This window comes from Pomacea canaliculata, linkage group LG7 (assembly GCF_003073045.1).
Source record: "Pomacea canaliculata isolate SZHN2017 linkage group LG7, ASM307304v1, whole genome shotgun sequence".
Taxonomy (NCBI): domain Eukaryota; kingdom Metazoa; phylum Mollusca; class Gastropoda; order Architaenioglossa; family Ampullariidae; genus Pomacea; species Pomacea canaliculata.
The window spans coordinates 7,494,273-7,510,833 of NC_037596.1; the positions used below are offsets into that span (position 1 = coordinate 7,494,273).

Consider the following 16,561-nt stretch of genomic DNA (forward strand, 5'->3'; position numbering starts at 1 on the left):
TGTGCAAAATATACAGCAAACATAACAGGTGGTGGTACAGAAATGCTAGAAATATGAATGTAAACACCAAATGATGTACATATGCATGCTAATGTTAATGGCAAAAATGAAAAATAGTACTAATATATGTGATAATCTTTTATTTCACTCTTTCAAACTCTTAAGACATATGTGATTAGTATGAGCACACTCAAAACATGCTCCGTTGGCTTCATGCTACCGATTACAAGGCAATGTCACATAAAATATAAACAGTGAAACCTCGGTTAACGAACATAATCCGTTCTGGAAAGTTGTTCGTTATCCGAAATGTTCGTTATCCGAAACAGTTTTCCCATAAGAAATAAAAGAAATAGATATAACTGTTTCCCAGCCCCTGTTGACTCGCTATGGACAACTCTGACGTCTGTGCGAGTGGCCTTGACCTGTGCATGCTGATGTTTGCGGGTGTGTATCTTGAGAATGGAAAGGGTGGATTACTTTGAATTCGGCAAGTCTTATCTTGAACCTATCATTATCTGGTATCATTAGACATTATTCCATCATTAGTTTTTTACTTGCATGTAAATCTTTCCAAAGTTAACGTACAAACAAATAACTGAAGAATTTACAGAATATCTTCGTGAGGATGTTTTCTAAATCTTAAAAAGTAAAGACTTTCCGACTCCGGTAGCCTCTGTGTTTATTTTCTGTCTGCTAATATTTTTACTGTTAATGTTATTTGCGTCGCTGTGATATACTTTAATGTGAAATCTGTATGAAAGACCCCTACAGTCATTCAAACATTAAACAGCGCTCCGGCTATGAAATATTTCTCAACGTGCAAGAGACATAAATTGAACCTGCAATGCCAACAGCTATACTGACATCATTAAATTCCATACACTCCTCTATAATAACATCATTAAATGCCACACAGCTTTCTATGCAGCAAGAAATCTTTGTGACTCCGATTAAAACGAAAATAAAATCCCTCAAGTAGAATTTGACAGAATGTAAATTCTGCTCCATAAAGACAGATGTTACTGGTCTCGGCCATCTTACACACAAAGAACCCTCCCATGCTTATCATCACTTGGAAGGCAACAGGCGGTCAAAATGTGTTGCTGGTCACGAAACGTATCCTCCTCATCAGTAGAGGAGGTCACTTCTAGATTGTTCTTCTCCCGAAAATTCAGGGTCCATAAAGTTTACTGAGATAGACTTAGTAAGCGGGTTCTATCTGTATTACTTTCTTATTTTTCTTTGTTGTGCTGTCCGATACTCCGAACTCTTGCTCAAAATCCAGCTATCCAGATATATTCCATATACAAAATAGTATATGAACTTCATACAGTAGTAAGCAGTAATATACCGTAAAAACCAAGGTGTATACACATGCATAGAAGTATGTGTACTACATATACACTGCAGTACACTGACATGTTTAGCCTCATATTGCCTATCGCACTGTTAGGGAAAGACTTCTCTACAGACTTTCTTTTCTTTTGGAGCCATGATTGAGGATTATCTTATTTAAATATCTTATCACTAAATAAGAAGGATGCACACAGATAAGGAACGACCGATCATAACTGTGTCTCGAGCGCGAATGATGACATGCTGGTCGGTCACGTGTGGTTCACGTGGCTGTTCGTTATCCGAAATTTTGTTCGCTATCCGAGACGAATGTCTGACGAAAGTTTGTGCGTTATCCAAAATATTCGCTATCCGAGGTGTTCGCTAACCGAGGTTCCACTGTATTCAGATATAGGGCTAGATGTAAAACAAACCCCCATTTGCTTCTTCTTATGTTGTTCTCTCTTCCTTCCTTTCAGTACCCCGCAATATTTCTGTACAATTTTTTAATCAGACCGCAATAGTAAAAACTCACAGGCCAACACATGATCAGAAATACAGAAGATGCGTGATGCTCTCCTGAGGACTTACGGATGACATATTATGATGATCCAATTACAGAGGGATGTCTAAAAATAAAAATGCTTTTTTGGAGTGAGTTTACTTAGGTTACGCGACTGAGTGTTAATAATAATAGTCATCATCATCATCATCATCATCATCATCATCATAGAAGTATTCTAAGCTCTACTGAATACAAGACGGACACACACTAATAAAGACTGACGGAAAAAGACAGAGGGAGACAACAGATAGACAAATAGACAAAAGTGGTAGAAAGAGCAAGGCAGAGAGTTAGTAACAGAGTGAGAGAGAGAGAGAGACAGAGATAGCAACATTAAGTAGTAGAGAAAGAGAGTTAGCAATATAGAGTGGGAGACAGAGCAGCATTGAGTAGAACAGAATTAGCAACATAGAGTGAGAGACAGTCAGCAGCATTGAGAGAGAGAGAGAATATCGATGCAAACAACACGCATGGAACAATAGGAACAAACAGGTGTCCGGACTGTAAAAGACAATCCTCATACACTATAATGACTTATCAACAGGTGTATTTGTCCCGCCAAGCGATTACACCTGTTCACTCAAGCTAGTCAGGTGGGAATTACCAGATGAGTAGAAATCCTCACGAGTTTCGATTGTTGTCGCCATTTGAAATGTCACGAACTTTACATGAAACATTCACTCTTCTGTGTTCTCGGAATACCACGGAGATAAGTATTACTACTACTATTACCACATAGGTTTTATTAAGGTGACCAGACGTCCCGCTTTTGACCTCGTGTCCCGCGTGCTCATAAAATGTCTGGGCAGGACGCCCAGTGTCCCGCTTTCTTGCAAGTCCATCAATGTCCCGCATGTCTTTAAAAATCTGATTACCGTACACTGATTCTCATCGGCGCCTTTGGTTTTGGTGTTGTCTTGTTGATCCCGATTTATTTGTCGTTGCTGTGCAGGCTCCGGTGTTTGACCTGTGACGATAATGACCTGCCGGCCGATATCTGATTGCACGCGCCGCAAGAAGAAGGAAAACAACCCACTGACCAAGGCCGTGCCCCATTCACAACCGTGGTGCAAGAACCGAAACTTTACAAAGAGATTCATTCACTCGTGAATGAAGTACGGTTTTGGAGCAACAGCCTCACAAGATGACGAATGTGCCGGATTATCGTCGATAATTTATACAGCGCCTCACCTGCACGTCCTCAAATTTGGCTGAGCGGGAGATAAGGTAGGAATATTTATATTTACATTAAAAAAAAATTTGTTTCTGTTTAAAATTGAATACTGTAGAGGAGTGAACAGATCCGCCATTGAAAGCATCACTACTCGGCAAAGTCAGAGGAAAGGTTTCCCCCTCCCCACCTCCTCTTTCGGCATTCTTTGTCGCTGACGACACCATCATCGGCACGCGTCCCGCTTTCACTCCCGAAACTTCTGGACACCTTACCCGAGGTCATCTTCCTGACTTATTGGTAGCTGTGGTAAACAAGTTGTGACAAAAAAATGTTTTTCAGAGAACACTTCTAAGTTGTAATTAGGCAAATTATGCAACCCATGTCTTCACGTTAAACCCGACAATAATAACAAACAGTTTATTAAGTTATCGTCGTCATCTTATTTCGCATTAAGAAAAAACCGCTACTGTCACTAGCGGTTACGAACAATTAAAACACTAAATTCGTGCGCTATTTCGCGAAATGGATCCAGCCTATCTAACTGGATATAAATCAGTGATTCCGGCATCACATCAATAGGGATGTTGATACACGTACTCCATTACCCCGCCCCGCGCAGACGGTCGGCCCCAGACCCCGCAAGCTCCTATCGCCGCCTCTGTTTACATCCAACGAAAAACTCAGAGGTTGGAGAACTATCTTACCTAGTGATAACGACGGCGACATATCTCATACCTGAGCGTCACGGTGACAGCGATCACGTGACATGACGTGTGTCTCTTCAATAAATCATCGGTTTAGTCAGTTGCTGCTGTCAGTTGCTGCTGTTCACTTTACAAGAAACTGCGCTCTACCTCTCCGACATTACCACCTGCAAAGGTAGGTGCTGTGTCTATCTTGTGAAATTACAGGTCTGTATATGTGTATGTATGTATGAAGGGATCTATATATATACACAGGTGTGTGCAGTTGTTGTAATTGTTCAGTAGGTGAATGAATGCGATCGCTATGGTGATAATAACGTCCATGACGATGATGTTTGTGACGATCGTGTTGTTTCTGTGGACAGTTGTCTCCACCTGTAGCTTAGGTGACGTGTACTGTGTCAACTCTAGTTGTCCGCTAATTGTTTATTGTCAACGGCCTTTTTCCTTCAGATGAGGCTGTTGCTGCAGCTGCTGCTGATGGTGCTGCTTGTTGACTCTGTAGTCGCTGTACACGTTGACGTCGCTCATGCCGCACATGCCATAAAACTCGCGTCAACTGCTGTAAGTTGTCGGGCGGATACAAATCAAGTTCGATGAGTATATTGATGTCAGGATAGGTGAGGGGTCGAGTCCAGGGAGTCTGGTGTTAATGTCGCCCCCAATGTCACATTCTGTGTGGAAGTAAAGGGTTAATTGTGCAAACAAAATGACACGATGTGAATATGAATACTTACTGTTACTGTTACTAGTGTTAACGTGTAGTTTATCTGTGTGTTTGTGTGTTTCTACGTGTGTTTTTTCATCCTTCTGTATTTACGTTCGTGTGTGTCTAAGAGCACGCGGCCGACATACAAATACATGTGTGTGTGTGGTGTGTGTGTACGCGCGCGCGTGTCGATTTGTGTATGTGTGGTCTATTCTTATATCAGTGCAGACGTTTAAAGGAGAGTTGCTTTAAAAATGATTCCTTGAAAAGTGACTGCTGCGAAGGTTTGCAGTGTCGTAAAGTTATGCTATTCACGATTCCCATGTTTCTGTGTATGAAGTAAGTACCTGCTTGAGCGAGCGGCGATGCACATTTTGGAAAAGGTTCTGTGAAAACACAAACACCATTAAAGTAAGGAGATTGGCAATTGAAACTGTTGACGATGTTCGGCCTCTTTCTTAGCGCCTGTCTGTACTGAGTGAGAGATTGAATGTCTTTCTAATTGTCCTGATATTTTCGTTTGGTTTCTGTTTTTTTTTTTTAATCATCAATATCTAAAATGTAAAAATCATTAATTGTTTGACATCACCATTGACGAATAATCTCTACATATTTTACTTATTCATTTACTTTAAGCAGAAGCATGTCGTTACTGACCTCGGCATAGAGAACAAACCTACCATTGTCATGGTCCTCAAGTGTTACCTAGTTACTGGGGAAGTAACACACACGCACACACGCACACACACACACACACACACACACACACACACACACACACACACACACACGCACACACGCACACACGCACACGCGCACACGCACGCGCACACAATCTTGAGGGAAATTCACTTGAAAAAGTTCCCCAAGACATGTTGTAACTGTCGCTAGCGTGTATCAATGTCAATCAACAAAATACACTGCATACATTATCATATTGACAAGCATGTTGGGTGGACAGGAAGGGGAGGGAACAGCAGTTTCATGATGGACCTTTCCATTCAAATCTTCCACAATTCGAGACTTGCCCGCACTCACGGGCATCCTGACTGCTTCCAAGCTCCATCTACACATTGTCTGATGTTTCCCTCAGCTTCCTTCGTGCTAGCGAGAGTTATTACAGAACATTCTCGACATCTTTGAAGAGAATCGTCCTGTATATATATATACACACAGACATAGCATAAAAGTATCTCATGTGCACACCCGCGAACACATTCTCGCACGCGCAGCCACCCACTAACATATACTCACTCGCACAGCGATTAAAAACCATGTTTACACCTCGTTGACATGTGCTTCGTCAGAAATGTGCTCAAAACTTTAAGTGGTTTTTCTTTCTAAATATTGTGCTAAGCGAGTCTTGTACTTGATACTCTACTTTAAATATTACCTGACATTTTACTTACATATTACCTGGCTTACCTTTAGAATTTCTTGCTCTGTGTTCTCTCCTAAACGCCTCAGTCACACTCATTGATGTAAGTTCTACATGTCTACTTATTTATATTATGTAGCATCGTTAAGTTTGGTGAAACGTATTTAGCTCATCAACATGAGTCAATGAGAAACACAATGAGTAGACTCTCAATCTGAAGGACTTGAAAAAAAAAACAGTTACAAATACATTGCGTTCTTTGTGTCCACACCGTTTGACTAAAACAATTTTTTGAAAAGACAGGGTAATCATCATCATCATCATCGTGCATCATCGTGCATCATCATCATCATCATCATCATCATCATCATCATCATCAAAGAAATGTGTAGAGCGCCCACAATGAAAGCGCTTGAGGAAAAACTATAATCACAGATTAATAATAACAATAATAACAAAAATAAACAGACACACGCATCATAAAGGCCTATTCCCACGCTGCAATGTTGGGCACTTAGCGGGGTTAGCAGCCCCCGCAATGCCTTGGCGAGTTGTGCACACGGCACGCAGAGAGGCCTTGTCGCTAGGTTTCAAGATATAACGCGCGTTTCTATTTTCCCGCAAGGCCAACCTACCTTGTAGAGCTGTAGCCAATCGGAATGCTTGAACACAGTAGGCTCCCTTTTCACGTCAACAATGGCCATGTGGTCAGACGAGAACTGCTTGAAGATGATTGCGATGTGGGACAACTATCCTGTCTGTTGGACACTGGAGACTCGGACTATACAAACAGCTCTAAAGCCAAAAATGCTACACAGACATTGCTGGTGCTATGGGCAATGGTATAACTAGTAACAATTTATTTTGTCCTGTACGTTTTGACTTGTTTTGGATTTTTACGTGAATTCTGCTTCCTTCGGCTCGTACGTAAATGGACTTAAGTGGTATTACAATACGTCTGACTGTGTGAGGTATCGTATTCCTGTGTGTGAGTGTCCTGTACGGAAGAATTTTACCGCGACCATTCAACATGGCGATGCAACCGTTAGTTCGTTCTACACTGGTATCATCCAGAGATTCTAGACTCAAGAGAACATATCAGAAACTGACTACATTTGAGGCGTACCAAGACCCTCTGGCTGACAAAATCACATTTCTTCAATGACTGAGTGTCGCCCCAACCAAGCGGATCTCTACAAGATATTTCCTTTAGCAGACACCAATATGCTCCTAATCGGTTCCTTCGAGCTACCCACTCCCTCACCCACATATTTTTTTCTTCATCTGAAGGAAAAAAAGTGAGTGGAAAGAAGGAAACAATCGCCTGACGACTAAATTGATACAGTACATGTCATCTAAGCTACAGAGTAAGACGACTGTCCGCAGAAATATTACCATCGCCATCATCGTCGTCGACGTTATGACGATCTTGATCACATTCATTCATCTTCTGAGCAATTGCAATATCACTACATTCACATATGTAAATCCGTACATGCGTATATTCATACATATACCTGTACTCTTAGGAGACAGACACAGTACTTACCTTTCCAAATGGTAATGTCGGACAGGTAGATCGCAGTTTCCCGTAAGGTGAAGAGCAACTGACTAACCTGATGATTTCTTCAAGAGACACACGTCATGACACGTCATCGCTGGTGGAGCTGGTGGAGCGGCTCTTGGAGTTTCTAGACAACGTCAACGAGACTGACAGCGAGGGCTTCACCTTGTTGTCGAGAGTCGCTCAGACCTCGTCTCCCAAATGTGAGGACATCGCAAGGCGACTGTTGGAGAAAGGAGCTGACGTAAATATGACGTGTCCTAAGGGCAAGACACCGTTAGAACTGTCAGTGATATTCGGCAACTAGAATATAACATTTTTATTGTCTTCTGATAAAACAGATTTCTTAATAGGAAATTATCTTGTTGAAGAGTGTCCACTAGTAAAGGACCTTTTGCTTCAGCTAGTTTCAGCAAAACCAGTTGATAAATTGTCACACATACTTTTAGACGGCAGATCGCTGATACAGCTTGCAGTCATGATGGGACGGTGGGAGCTAGCTGAACAACTTCTTAAAGATGGAGCTTACACCAACCCAGAGCCTCTACTAGGAGAATCTCTTTTCCTTTATTTTGCAGACTGGGACATGATGACGGAGGATGATAAGATTGCAATGAGTCTGATGCTTAGAGGTAACCTGAACATAAACACACGTGACAGCCATGGTAAACCTCGCTCAACATCCTGGCAAAATAAAAGCAGGATACCGTCAGCAGGTGCACGGCCTAGAAACAATGGCCGCGGCTGCGACTCACGTCTGTCTTCCTTTTCTGAACCACTGTCGTCTGCTCTCTTCTTTTTTCTTTTACGTCATCCGTTTGTCGTCACCTCCCTAGTTGCTGGCACGGCATAAAACACCAACAACAACATTGTCGTCACCTTTTTTGTCGTCACCTTATTTTGACGTCACACCTTATGTCATTTGCTGACGGAACTTCCCAAATGACATCCGGACCTCTACATAAACAGGACTGGTGTTCCGAAAATTAAAATGGCTTTACGATTGGCCGTGAAGAATAACAAATGGAGTAGATTCTGGTATCTGATAAACACAGGAGAACAAGAAGACTTGAGTGACGATGAAAAACGTCTAGCTCTTCAAAATGTGCATCGTATAACCAAAAAATGTGATTTTACTAATAATCTGACAGTTTTTATTAGTTATTTGGTAGAACAAAGCTCACATTTATTTCCAGGCATAGAAGGTCCCTCACCAGTTCTGCCTGTGTTGAAAACCTGTATGAGGTTTTCTCAATGGTCGTTGGCGGAAGAACTACTTCAACGGATTTCTGAGAGTGATACAAGAGAATTAATTGAAGACAAGGATTTGAAACAAAAATTGGTGAGAAGATACAAAAAGAAAGATCACGTGATCTGGGTGTCTTATCTGGATGCGTTACTTGAGCGAGGTATGGACATTAACAGCCGAGATTGTTACGGTGATAACATGTTGGCGGACATAAACGTTGTAAAGAGTCATGTGGACAACACACCAGTCTCACTGGTAAAGGTTTTGCTCCAACGAGGAACCGATCCGTTACTTGTGGACGACGATGGAAATTCATTGTTTCTGTATGCTATGGCATTTTTCTTCCTTCCCAGGTTAATGCAGTTCTTTCTCTTCTGGAGCTAGGACTGGTCTCCCGTCAGAATCACCTTGATGTGGAAGATTTAACCTCACCGACAAGAATGGCAGTTAAAAGCAAAAACATTCCTCTTTTGAAAATCCTGATTGAATGCGACGTCAGCTGTAACTCCGAGCTCCGAGCCCTCAACGCCGAGTATCAGATGAAAAAAGCACAAGAGGCCGATACAAACGAACCCTCAGATCGCCTCGAACAAATCTGCTCGATTCTGGAGCAGGCAGCCACTCAGCCCCGATCTCTACAGTCTCTCTGTCGGGTCGCTGTATTCCATGGGGACTGAGCAGACGAGATATGGTTCTCTCCCTTCCCATTTCCAACGTGCTACACGAATATCTGCTGTTTGTTTACGATTTCTCTGATTCTGATGTACAGGCGGCTCTTAACGAACAGACCAGATCTAATGATGATGATGATGATGATGATGATGATGATGATGATGATGATGATGATGAGGATGATGATGATGATGAGGAGGAGTATGATGATGATGATGATGATGATGATGATGATGATGATGATGATGATGAGGAGGAGTATGATCAGGATGATAATGATTATGATGATGATGATGATGATGATGATTTTATGTAGGAGGAGGAGGAGGAATACACCATAAAGATACACCAGTTCCAGCGGTAATAAAAGAAAGTCTATATTATTCACGAGGTTTCCTATGGTGCTACCGGCTATGAAACAACCGCTTGACCTAAAGTGTTTTTCGGTAAAGAACTACTTGTAACCAATCAGACACTTAGTGACTCGCGGAGTGTGTTTAGCTGTCCCATCGAGTCTTTTCGTCCTCAGTATCTTTTTATTTCTTCCTGTGTTCCTTTTTAATTGGTGCACTGCACTGAATCTCACCTAATTTCAAGAGGAGCAGTACTGTGGAAAGACTCTTTTTTGTTCTTTGGTGCATCAGAAGTTAGCTTATCAGTGAATTTTAATCTAAGACTTTTACTGAGTAAGGTGGGGATTTCATCTTATGAGTTTTCATGTATAATTGATTAAGTTACTCATTTTATTTGTTTTTTTCCTAATATTATATTCAATTCTTCAATTCAGATTTTTTTAATTGGTGTTTTCTCATGCGTCGCTATGGAGTCTTAAGTAAAAATGAGTACATTCGAGAGATCTTGCAAGTGCAATGAGTACATTCTAGTGATAGTGGATGTAATTAAAGTACATTGTAATGATTTCAGAGGTATTGTTACTTTACCTGCTGCTTACCCATGTTTCTTTTCTGTGTCAACAATAGGTTAGTGGTGTAGCAGCCATTGTGTGTGTGTGGGTGGGTGAGGCTTATTATTCGCTTGTTTTTCTTCATGACTTCAAAAGCGCAGGTTTTCCGATGGTAACATGTCCCAATCTCACCACTCACGACATTTACGCACTTTCCTTCAACACACAACGAACGATCTGCTCGTAGAATTTTAAATAACACAAAGTAAACAAAACAGTTATTATAACAATAAATAAAGAATAATTAAAACTTTTACTGACCCAACCCAGGAAGGCAGCCAAGGATGCTGACCACGCTCATGATAATAGTTCTTGAAATCTCACTCCTACCACACAGTAGTTATCTCCCTTGTTATCTCATCGTCATCAGTTTCACAGAAAGCATTATCAGCTTCAGTCAGACGCCGTTCATACGCTGTTCCTGAAGTACACAAAGTAAGATCACTGATAGTTTCAATAAACTCCATCGGACAGCACCGTCACACAAACATGAATCTCTTCGCTCACATAAATTCATGAACAAACATGAATCTCCTCCCTCACATCACATCGGATGTACTGACAGTGAGTCGGTGCGTGAGGCAGTTTGTGCTGTAGAAGATTGTTGCTTAGAGGTCAAGTCATGGATGCTGATGAATAAACTCAAGCTTAATGATGAGAAGACAGAGGCGATGCTATGTGGTTCCAAGCTTAGCCTTAGTAAAGTCTCTCTAGACTCCATCCAAGTGGGTCAAGCTAGAATCCCCCTCTCCAGCTCCGTACGGAACCTTGGACTCTATGTTGACAATCTTCTAACTATGTCTGATCATGTCAGTTCTGTAGTCAAGGCATGTTATTTCCATATCCGCACTCTTGGACGACTCCGACCTAGTCTTAATAAGAAGACTGCAAATGCAGTTGCTGTGTCCCTCATCGGTTCTACATTAGACTATGCCAACAGCTGCCTCTGGGGGATTTCAAAGAGCGAGTTGTCGAGGCTACAGCGAGTGCAGAATACGGCTGCGAGGATAGTTGCAGGAAAGAAAACGACTGACCATATTACTCCTGTACTTCGTGACCTACATTGGCTTCCTGTGGAGAAGCGAATTGAGCACAAATTGTTAACCTTAACATATGGCTGTCTTCACGACCTTGCGCCTATCTGCAAGAACTCATTCGCTGTTACCAGCCCCGCTTTTGTGGAACTCGCTTCCCCTCTCGACCAAGGAGTCTGATAGTATTGGATCTTTCAAGAAAAATCTTAAGACTCACTTGTTTAAATTTTTTTGAAGTTTTCATTTGACCTGCAGTTTGGTGGCTGCTGGGATCACCGCGCATTGAGCGCATCTTTGTGATGCGGATACTAGCGCGCTATAAAACTACATCATCATCATCATCATCATCATCGGGCTGTCACTGTACCAACTTTTTCTTGTAGAGAAGACACTTGACACAAGTAGAAACCTCTGGACTCGTCTCTCAGCGGGTTTTCACTGATTTGAAGAAACGATCTCTTCTTTACTTTCTTTAAACGCTCTCCTCCATCAGACAGCAACGGAGGATGATGAGATGGTATTGCGTCTGATGCCTAGCGGTAACCTGAACATAAACACACGTGACAACGATGTTCTCGAGTAAAGAGAGATTAAAATCATGCAGTTTATTAAAATCGTGATGTGAGAAAAGTGAACATTTAAATATAGCCGAGTGGTGGGGTTTATGGAGTGGCGACAACAAACGCCCAACACTGAAATAAAAGCAGGATACCGTCAGCAGGTGCACGGCCTAGAAACAATGGCCACGGCTGAGAAGCACGTCGGTCTTCCTTCTCTGAACCACTGTCGTCTGCTCTCTTCCTTTTTCTTTTACGTCATCCGTTTGTCGTCACCTTTCTGTCGTCACCTTATTTTGACGTCACACCTTATGTCATTTGCTCACGGAACTTCCCAAGTGACATCCGGACCTCTACATAAACAGGACTGGTGTTCCGAAAATTAAAATTAAAATGGCTTTACAATTGGCCGTGGAGAGTAACAATTGGAGTAGATTCTGGTATCGGATAGCACAATATATCTTGGGAGAACAAACCTCACATTTATTTCCAGGCAGAAAAGGTCCTCCACCCGTTCTGCCTGTGTTGAAAACCTGTATGAGGTTTTCCAAATGGTCGTTGGCGGAAGAACTACTTCAAAGTATTTCTGAGAGTGATACAAGAGAATTAATTGATGACAAGAATTTGATGCACAAAATGTTGATCAGTTATAAAAAAAAAGATCACGTTACATGGGTGTCATATCTTGATGCCTTACTGGAGCGAGGTATGGACATTAACAGCCGAGATCGTAACGGCGAAACCGTGTGGGTGGACTTAAACGTTTTCAGGAGTCTTGAGGAAGACACTCCAGTCTCACTGGCAAAGGTTTTGCTCCAGCGGGGAGCCGATCCGTTTCTTCTGAACGACGATGGATATTCATTGCTTTCTCTTGTTGTTACGTATGTAGGCCATTTCAAGTTTAAACCAGTTCTTTCCCTTTTTGAGCTTGGTTTAGTATCGCGTCATGGGAAAGATTCAACCTCACCTACAAGAATAGCCGCTAAATTCCAAAACATTCCGGTTTTGAAACTATTGATTGAGGGTGACGTCAGCTGTAACTGCGAGCTCCGCGCCCTCAACAGCCAATATCAGAGGGAAAAAGCACAAGAGGCCGATAGAAACGAACCCTCAGAAGGCCTCGAACAAATCTGCTCTATCCTGGAGCAGGCAGCGACTCAGCCCCGATCTCTACAGTCTCTCTGTCGGGTCGCTGTGAGTCGCTGCCTTCCATGGGGCCTTAACAGAAGAGACATGCTTCTCTCCCTGCCAATTCCAAACGTGCTACAGGAATATCTGCTGTTTGTTTACGATATCTCCGATGGACAAGCGGCTCTTAACGAACAGACCAGATCTAATGATGATGACGAGGAGGAGGACGTGGAGGAGGAGGATGACGACGACGATGACCATGATGATGATTTTGATGATGACGACGACGACGACGACGACGACGACGACGATGATGATGATGATGATGATATGGAGGAGGAAGAGGAAGAAGAAGTAGAATACGACTTCGATAGTAGTGATTTTAGTGATAGTAGTGGTGATGACAATTCCTTCAGACAGAATGGAGTCCAAGCTTGACAAACACCTCCTGATCCTAGCAGCTGTTGTAGACCAGTGAAACTGCTTTCAAACTTCCCTTAAAGATACACCAGTTCCAGAGGTAATTAAAGAAAGTCTATATTATTCACTAGGTTTCCTATTGTGCTACTGGCTACGAAACAACCGCTTGACCTCATGTGTTTTTCGGTAAAGAACTACTTGTAACCAATCAGACACTTAGTGACTCACGGAGTGTGTTTAGCTGTCCCATCGAGTCTTCTCTTCCTCAGTATCTTACTCATAATTTGCTTTGATGTACCTCCACCCTAAATTTCCACAGCGGGATATTGAGAAGTAACTGCTTTATTAGGCATTTATTCGTTTAATGTATGCCTTTAACCTTCTGCTGCCCATCAGATTTCGTTCATCATCCACACTCATACACGTCTACTTGCTATTAACTCACCGTTGTCAACTCCAAAGAGAAAGTGTTTGATATAAAGCTGAATAGCTTGAGAATTGTTCTTTAAGGACAAACTAAGCGACTCTCACAGCTTTTATTGCTCTAAACAGACCACGCCAGTCGTTTATCATTTTGAAAATCCAGAACAGACTTATGTTGATGTCCTAAAAATGCATAGCAGCATCAATCCTGTCTTAAAATAATTTTTCTATTCATTTAGCCTTGTGTTTGTTGGCCAAGAACAGCACTGGGCGATGTACATCATAGGCACACCATATACTTCGTTGCATTTGTATCTTACTTTTATTGTGCTCTTTTCTTTGTATAAATATATATATATACACATTGATACAGATATTCTAGAGATCTTAGAGGTATTAAGAGTGTCACAAACCTGCTGTCTTTTTATTTTGATTTGCTTGAGCGATAACGGAATGGGTGGGCAGATAATGAGTGTGGAGGAGCGTGGGTGTAACGGCCACCGTCTTCTTTGTTTGATGTAACAGCGTCATTGAGCGGCTCCACTACAATAAATGTTGAAGATGAAGATTGGCAAAGAGTAGAGCGATTTTGGTTGCATGATGCGTGTTCTTGACTGTGACTGGAGAAATACCTGTGTTTAAGTCCTGACAAGACTGATAAAAGGTGGAACTTTTGTTTTCATACGAAACCTGCCTCGGTGTCATTTTTGAATTTTCAAATTTTCGATTAGAATACTGATATGCTGTTTTGAAATGATTATCAAATTGTTAAGGAGTGCACTTTTCTCTCAAGATTTTTTTTCCTGTGTTCCTTTTTAATTGGTGCACTGCACTGAATCTCACCTAATTTCAAGAGGAGCAGTACTGTGGAAAGACTCGTCTCTCAGCGGGATTTCACTGACTTGAAGAAACGATCTCTTCTGTACTTTCTTTAAACGCTCTCCTCCATCAGACAGCAAAAACAAAATATTATTTTTGTGTTACTGCAAATGATTGTCGGCCTGTCGTCTTCTGCTCTCGGCGCCAATCAAACATGTCTCGCTCTCAGACGTCAAATTCTGTTGACCTCATACATACGTAGTTAGACCATTATTTTGACGTCATTAACACACATCTATTCGAATACCGAGACTCACTCTTAGGTTCTTGCGAAGTTAGTCTCGGCGAACCAGACGACGACCTGACTTTAATGAGACTTTTGATATCAACAATATAATTACCGTAAGTGCATTGATTTGTTCCGCTATTAAACAAACTTTTGCCTATGTAGAACACAAAAGTATTTGCTTCACTAGTCTGAAATCTTTCTTATGAAATAATAAATAATATGAAACTTACATAAACAAGGAGACCTACAATCACTGAAGTGCGAGTATATGCTTCACCTTGGTTTCTCGCTTTTATAAAATCTCTTGAATGGGTCACGTGGCTTGGCTTGTTTCTAAATTTATTTTCGCTCAAAATGTTGTATTTTATTGTGCTTTCAATTGTTGGCTTTCGGCGCCTTGTCTAGTAACTAAGTAACGCAAGGGGTCCCATGATATTGGTAGACCTGGTCTTCATGCTGACATCATTGTTTAACCAAGCTTCTGATAAAACTAAATAAATAAAAAGAACAATTTAAGCGTTGTTAGCACCTTTAATTACTTCAATCTGTTTTCTGTCTCGTCAGTCAACATATTCGAATAAAAGGTAAATCAAATAACAACAGTGCAACACCGCTTGCTCCAGTAGGTACTACGGCTTGTGACATCTACCACGTAGATATCTTCCCCGGTCGCGTTCATCTTGCAGACATTGAAGACCACGGCAACAATGATAATGATAAAAGCAAGTTTCCTCATCATTTCGGCACTTTGATGTGCATTGATCACACACATACGCACATACGCACACACGCACACACGCACGCACGCACGCACGCACACAAGGACATTGAATGCATTATGCGTTGTTATACATTCTGTTTTGCAGCTAATAAAATAAAAAATTCGTAATTTAATTAAGATTCAGCTGCTGATCATTAACAAACAAAAAGGTAGCAAAACAAAAATGAAAGACAAACTCTCAATCAAGACAGAGAGGCGATAACAAAGACGTGTAACTTCAACTGAACGTCATTAACATTTGTAAATGAAAGTCGGTCTACTTTTCTCTTGTGTTTTCCGTTTCAATTCACTCAACATTTTTCATTTTTAACACCGCTTACGGATGGTCACTTGTATCTCCTAGATCTTATTGCCAGAAAACAATCTTGTTATCACATTTAAGACCATTGCAACAAAGATGATTAAAGTCACGTAAAGTGTACATTAACACCAAGGTCCCTAGACACTACCCACTACCTTTCCCCTCTCATCAGTGTTGATTGCATCCACTTCGTTCACTTACAGATAAAATCGGCGACACCGCGACCACAGCGACAACAAACAGCAGCAACAGCTTCATCTGAAGGAAAAAAAGTGAGTGGAAATATGGAAACAATCGCATGACGACTAAATTGATGCAGTACATGTCATCTAAGGTACAGAGTAAGACGACTGTCCGCAGAAATATTACCATCGCCATTATCGTCGTCGACGTTATAACAATCATGATCACATTCATTCACCTACTGAGCAATTGCAATCACTACATTCACATATGTAGATCGGTACTTGCGTGTACTCTTAGGAGACA

At 41.5% G+C, this 16,561-nt stretch overlaps 3 protein-coding genes across 3 annotated transcripts in view; all 3 read left to right on the forward strand.

The window, feature by feature from the left end:
* LOC112568478 overlaps positions 1-9,358 on the forward strand; it is a 29,643-nt gene extending 20,285 nt beyond the window's left edge. Inside the window, exons 5-8 of the mRNA XM_025245785.1 lie at positions 7,502-7,698; positions 7,882-8,064; positions 8,629-8,774; positions 9,035-9,358. Coding sequence (XP_025101570.1) covers positions 7,502-7,698; positions 7,882-8,064; positions 8,629-8,774; positions 9,035-9,358 — 850 coding nt within the window. The remainder of the gene's footprint in view (positions 1-7,501; positions 7,699-7,881; positions 8,065-8,628; positions 8,775-9,034) is intronic.
* LOC112568488 overlaps positions 1-16,561 on the forward strand; it is a 60,519-nt gene that overhangs the window by 14,995 nt on the left and 28,963 nt on the right. The gene's annotated exons all lie outside the window — the stretch shown is intronic.
* Positions 12,302-13,477, forward strand: LOC112568479 (ran GTPase-activating protein 1-like). Its single transcript, XM_025245787.1, has one exon. It carries the CDS (start codon positions 12,302-12,304, stop codon positions 13,475-13,477), a length of 1,176 nt encoding a protein of 391 aa, XP_025101572.1.

Bases quoted from the DNA above. Each gene is read 5' to 3' on its own strand.
- LOC112568479 (XM_025245787.1), top strand. From the start codon at position 12,302: ATGGCTTTACAATTGGCCGTGGAGAGTAACAATTGGAGTAGATTCTGG.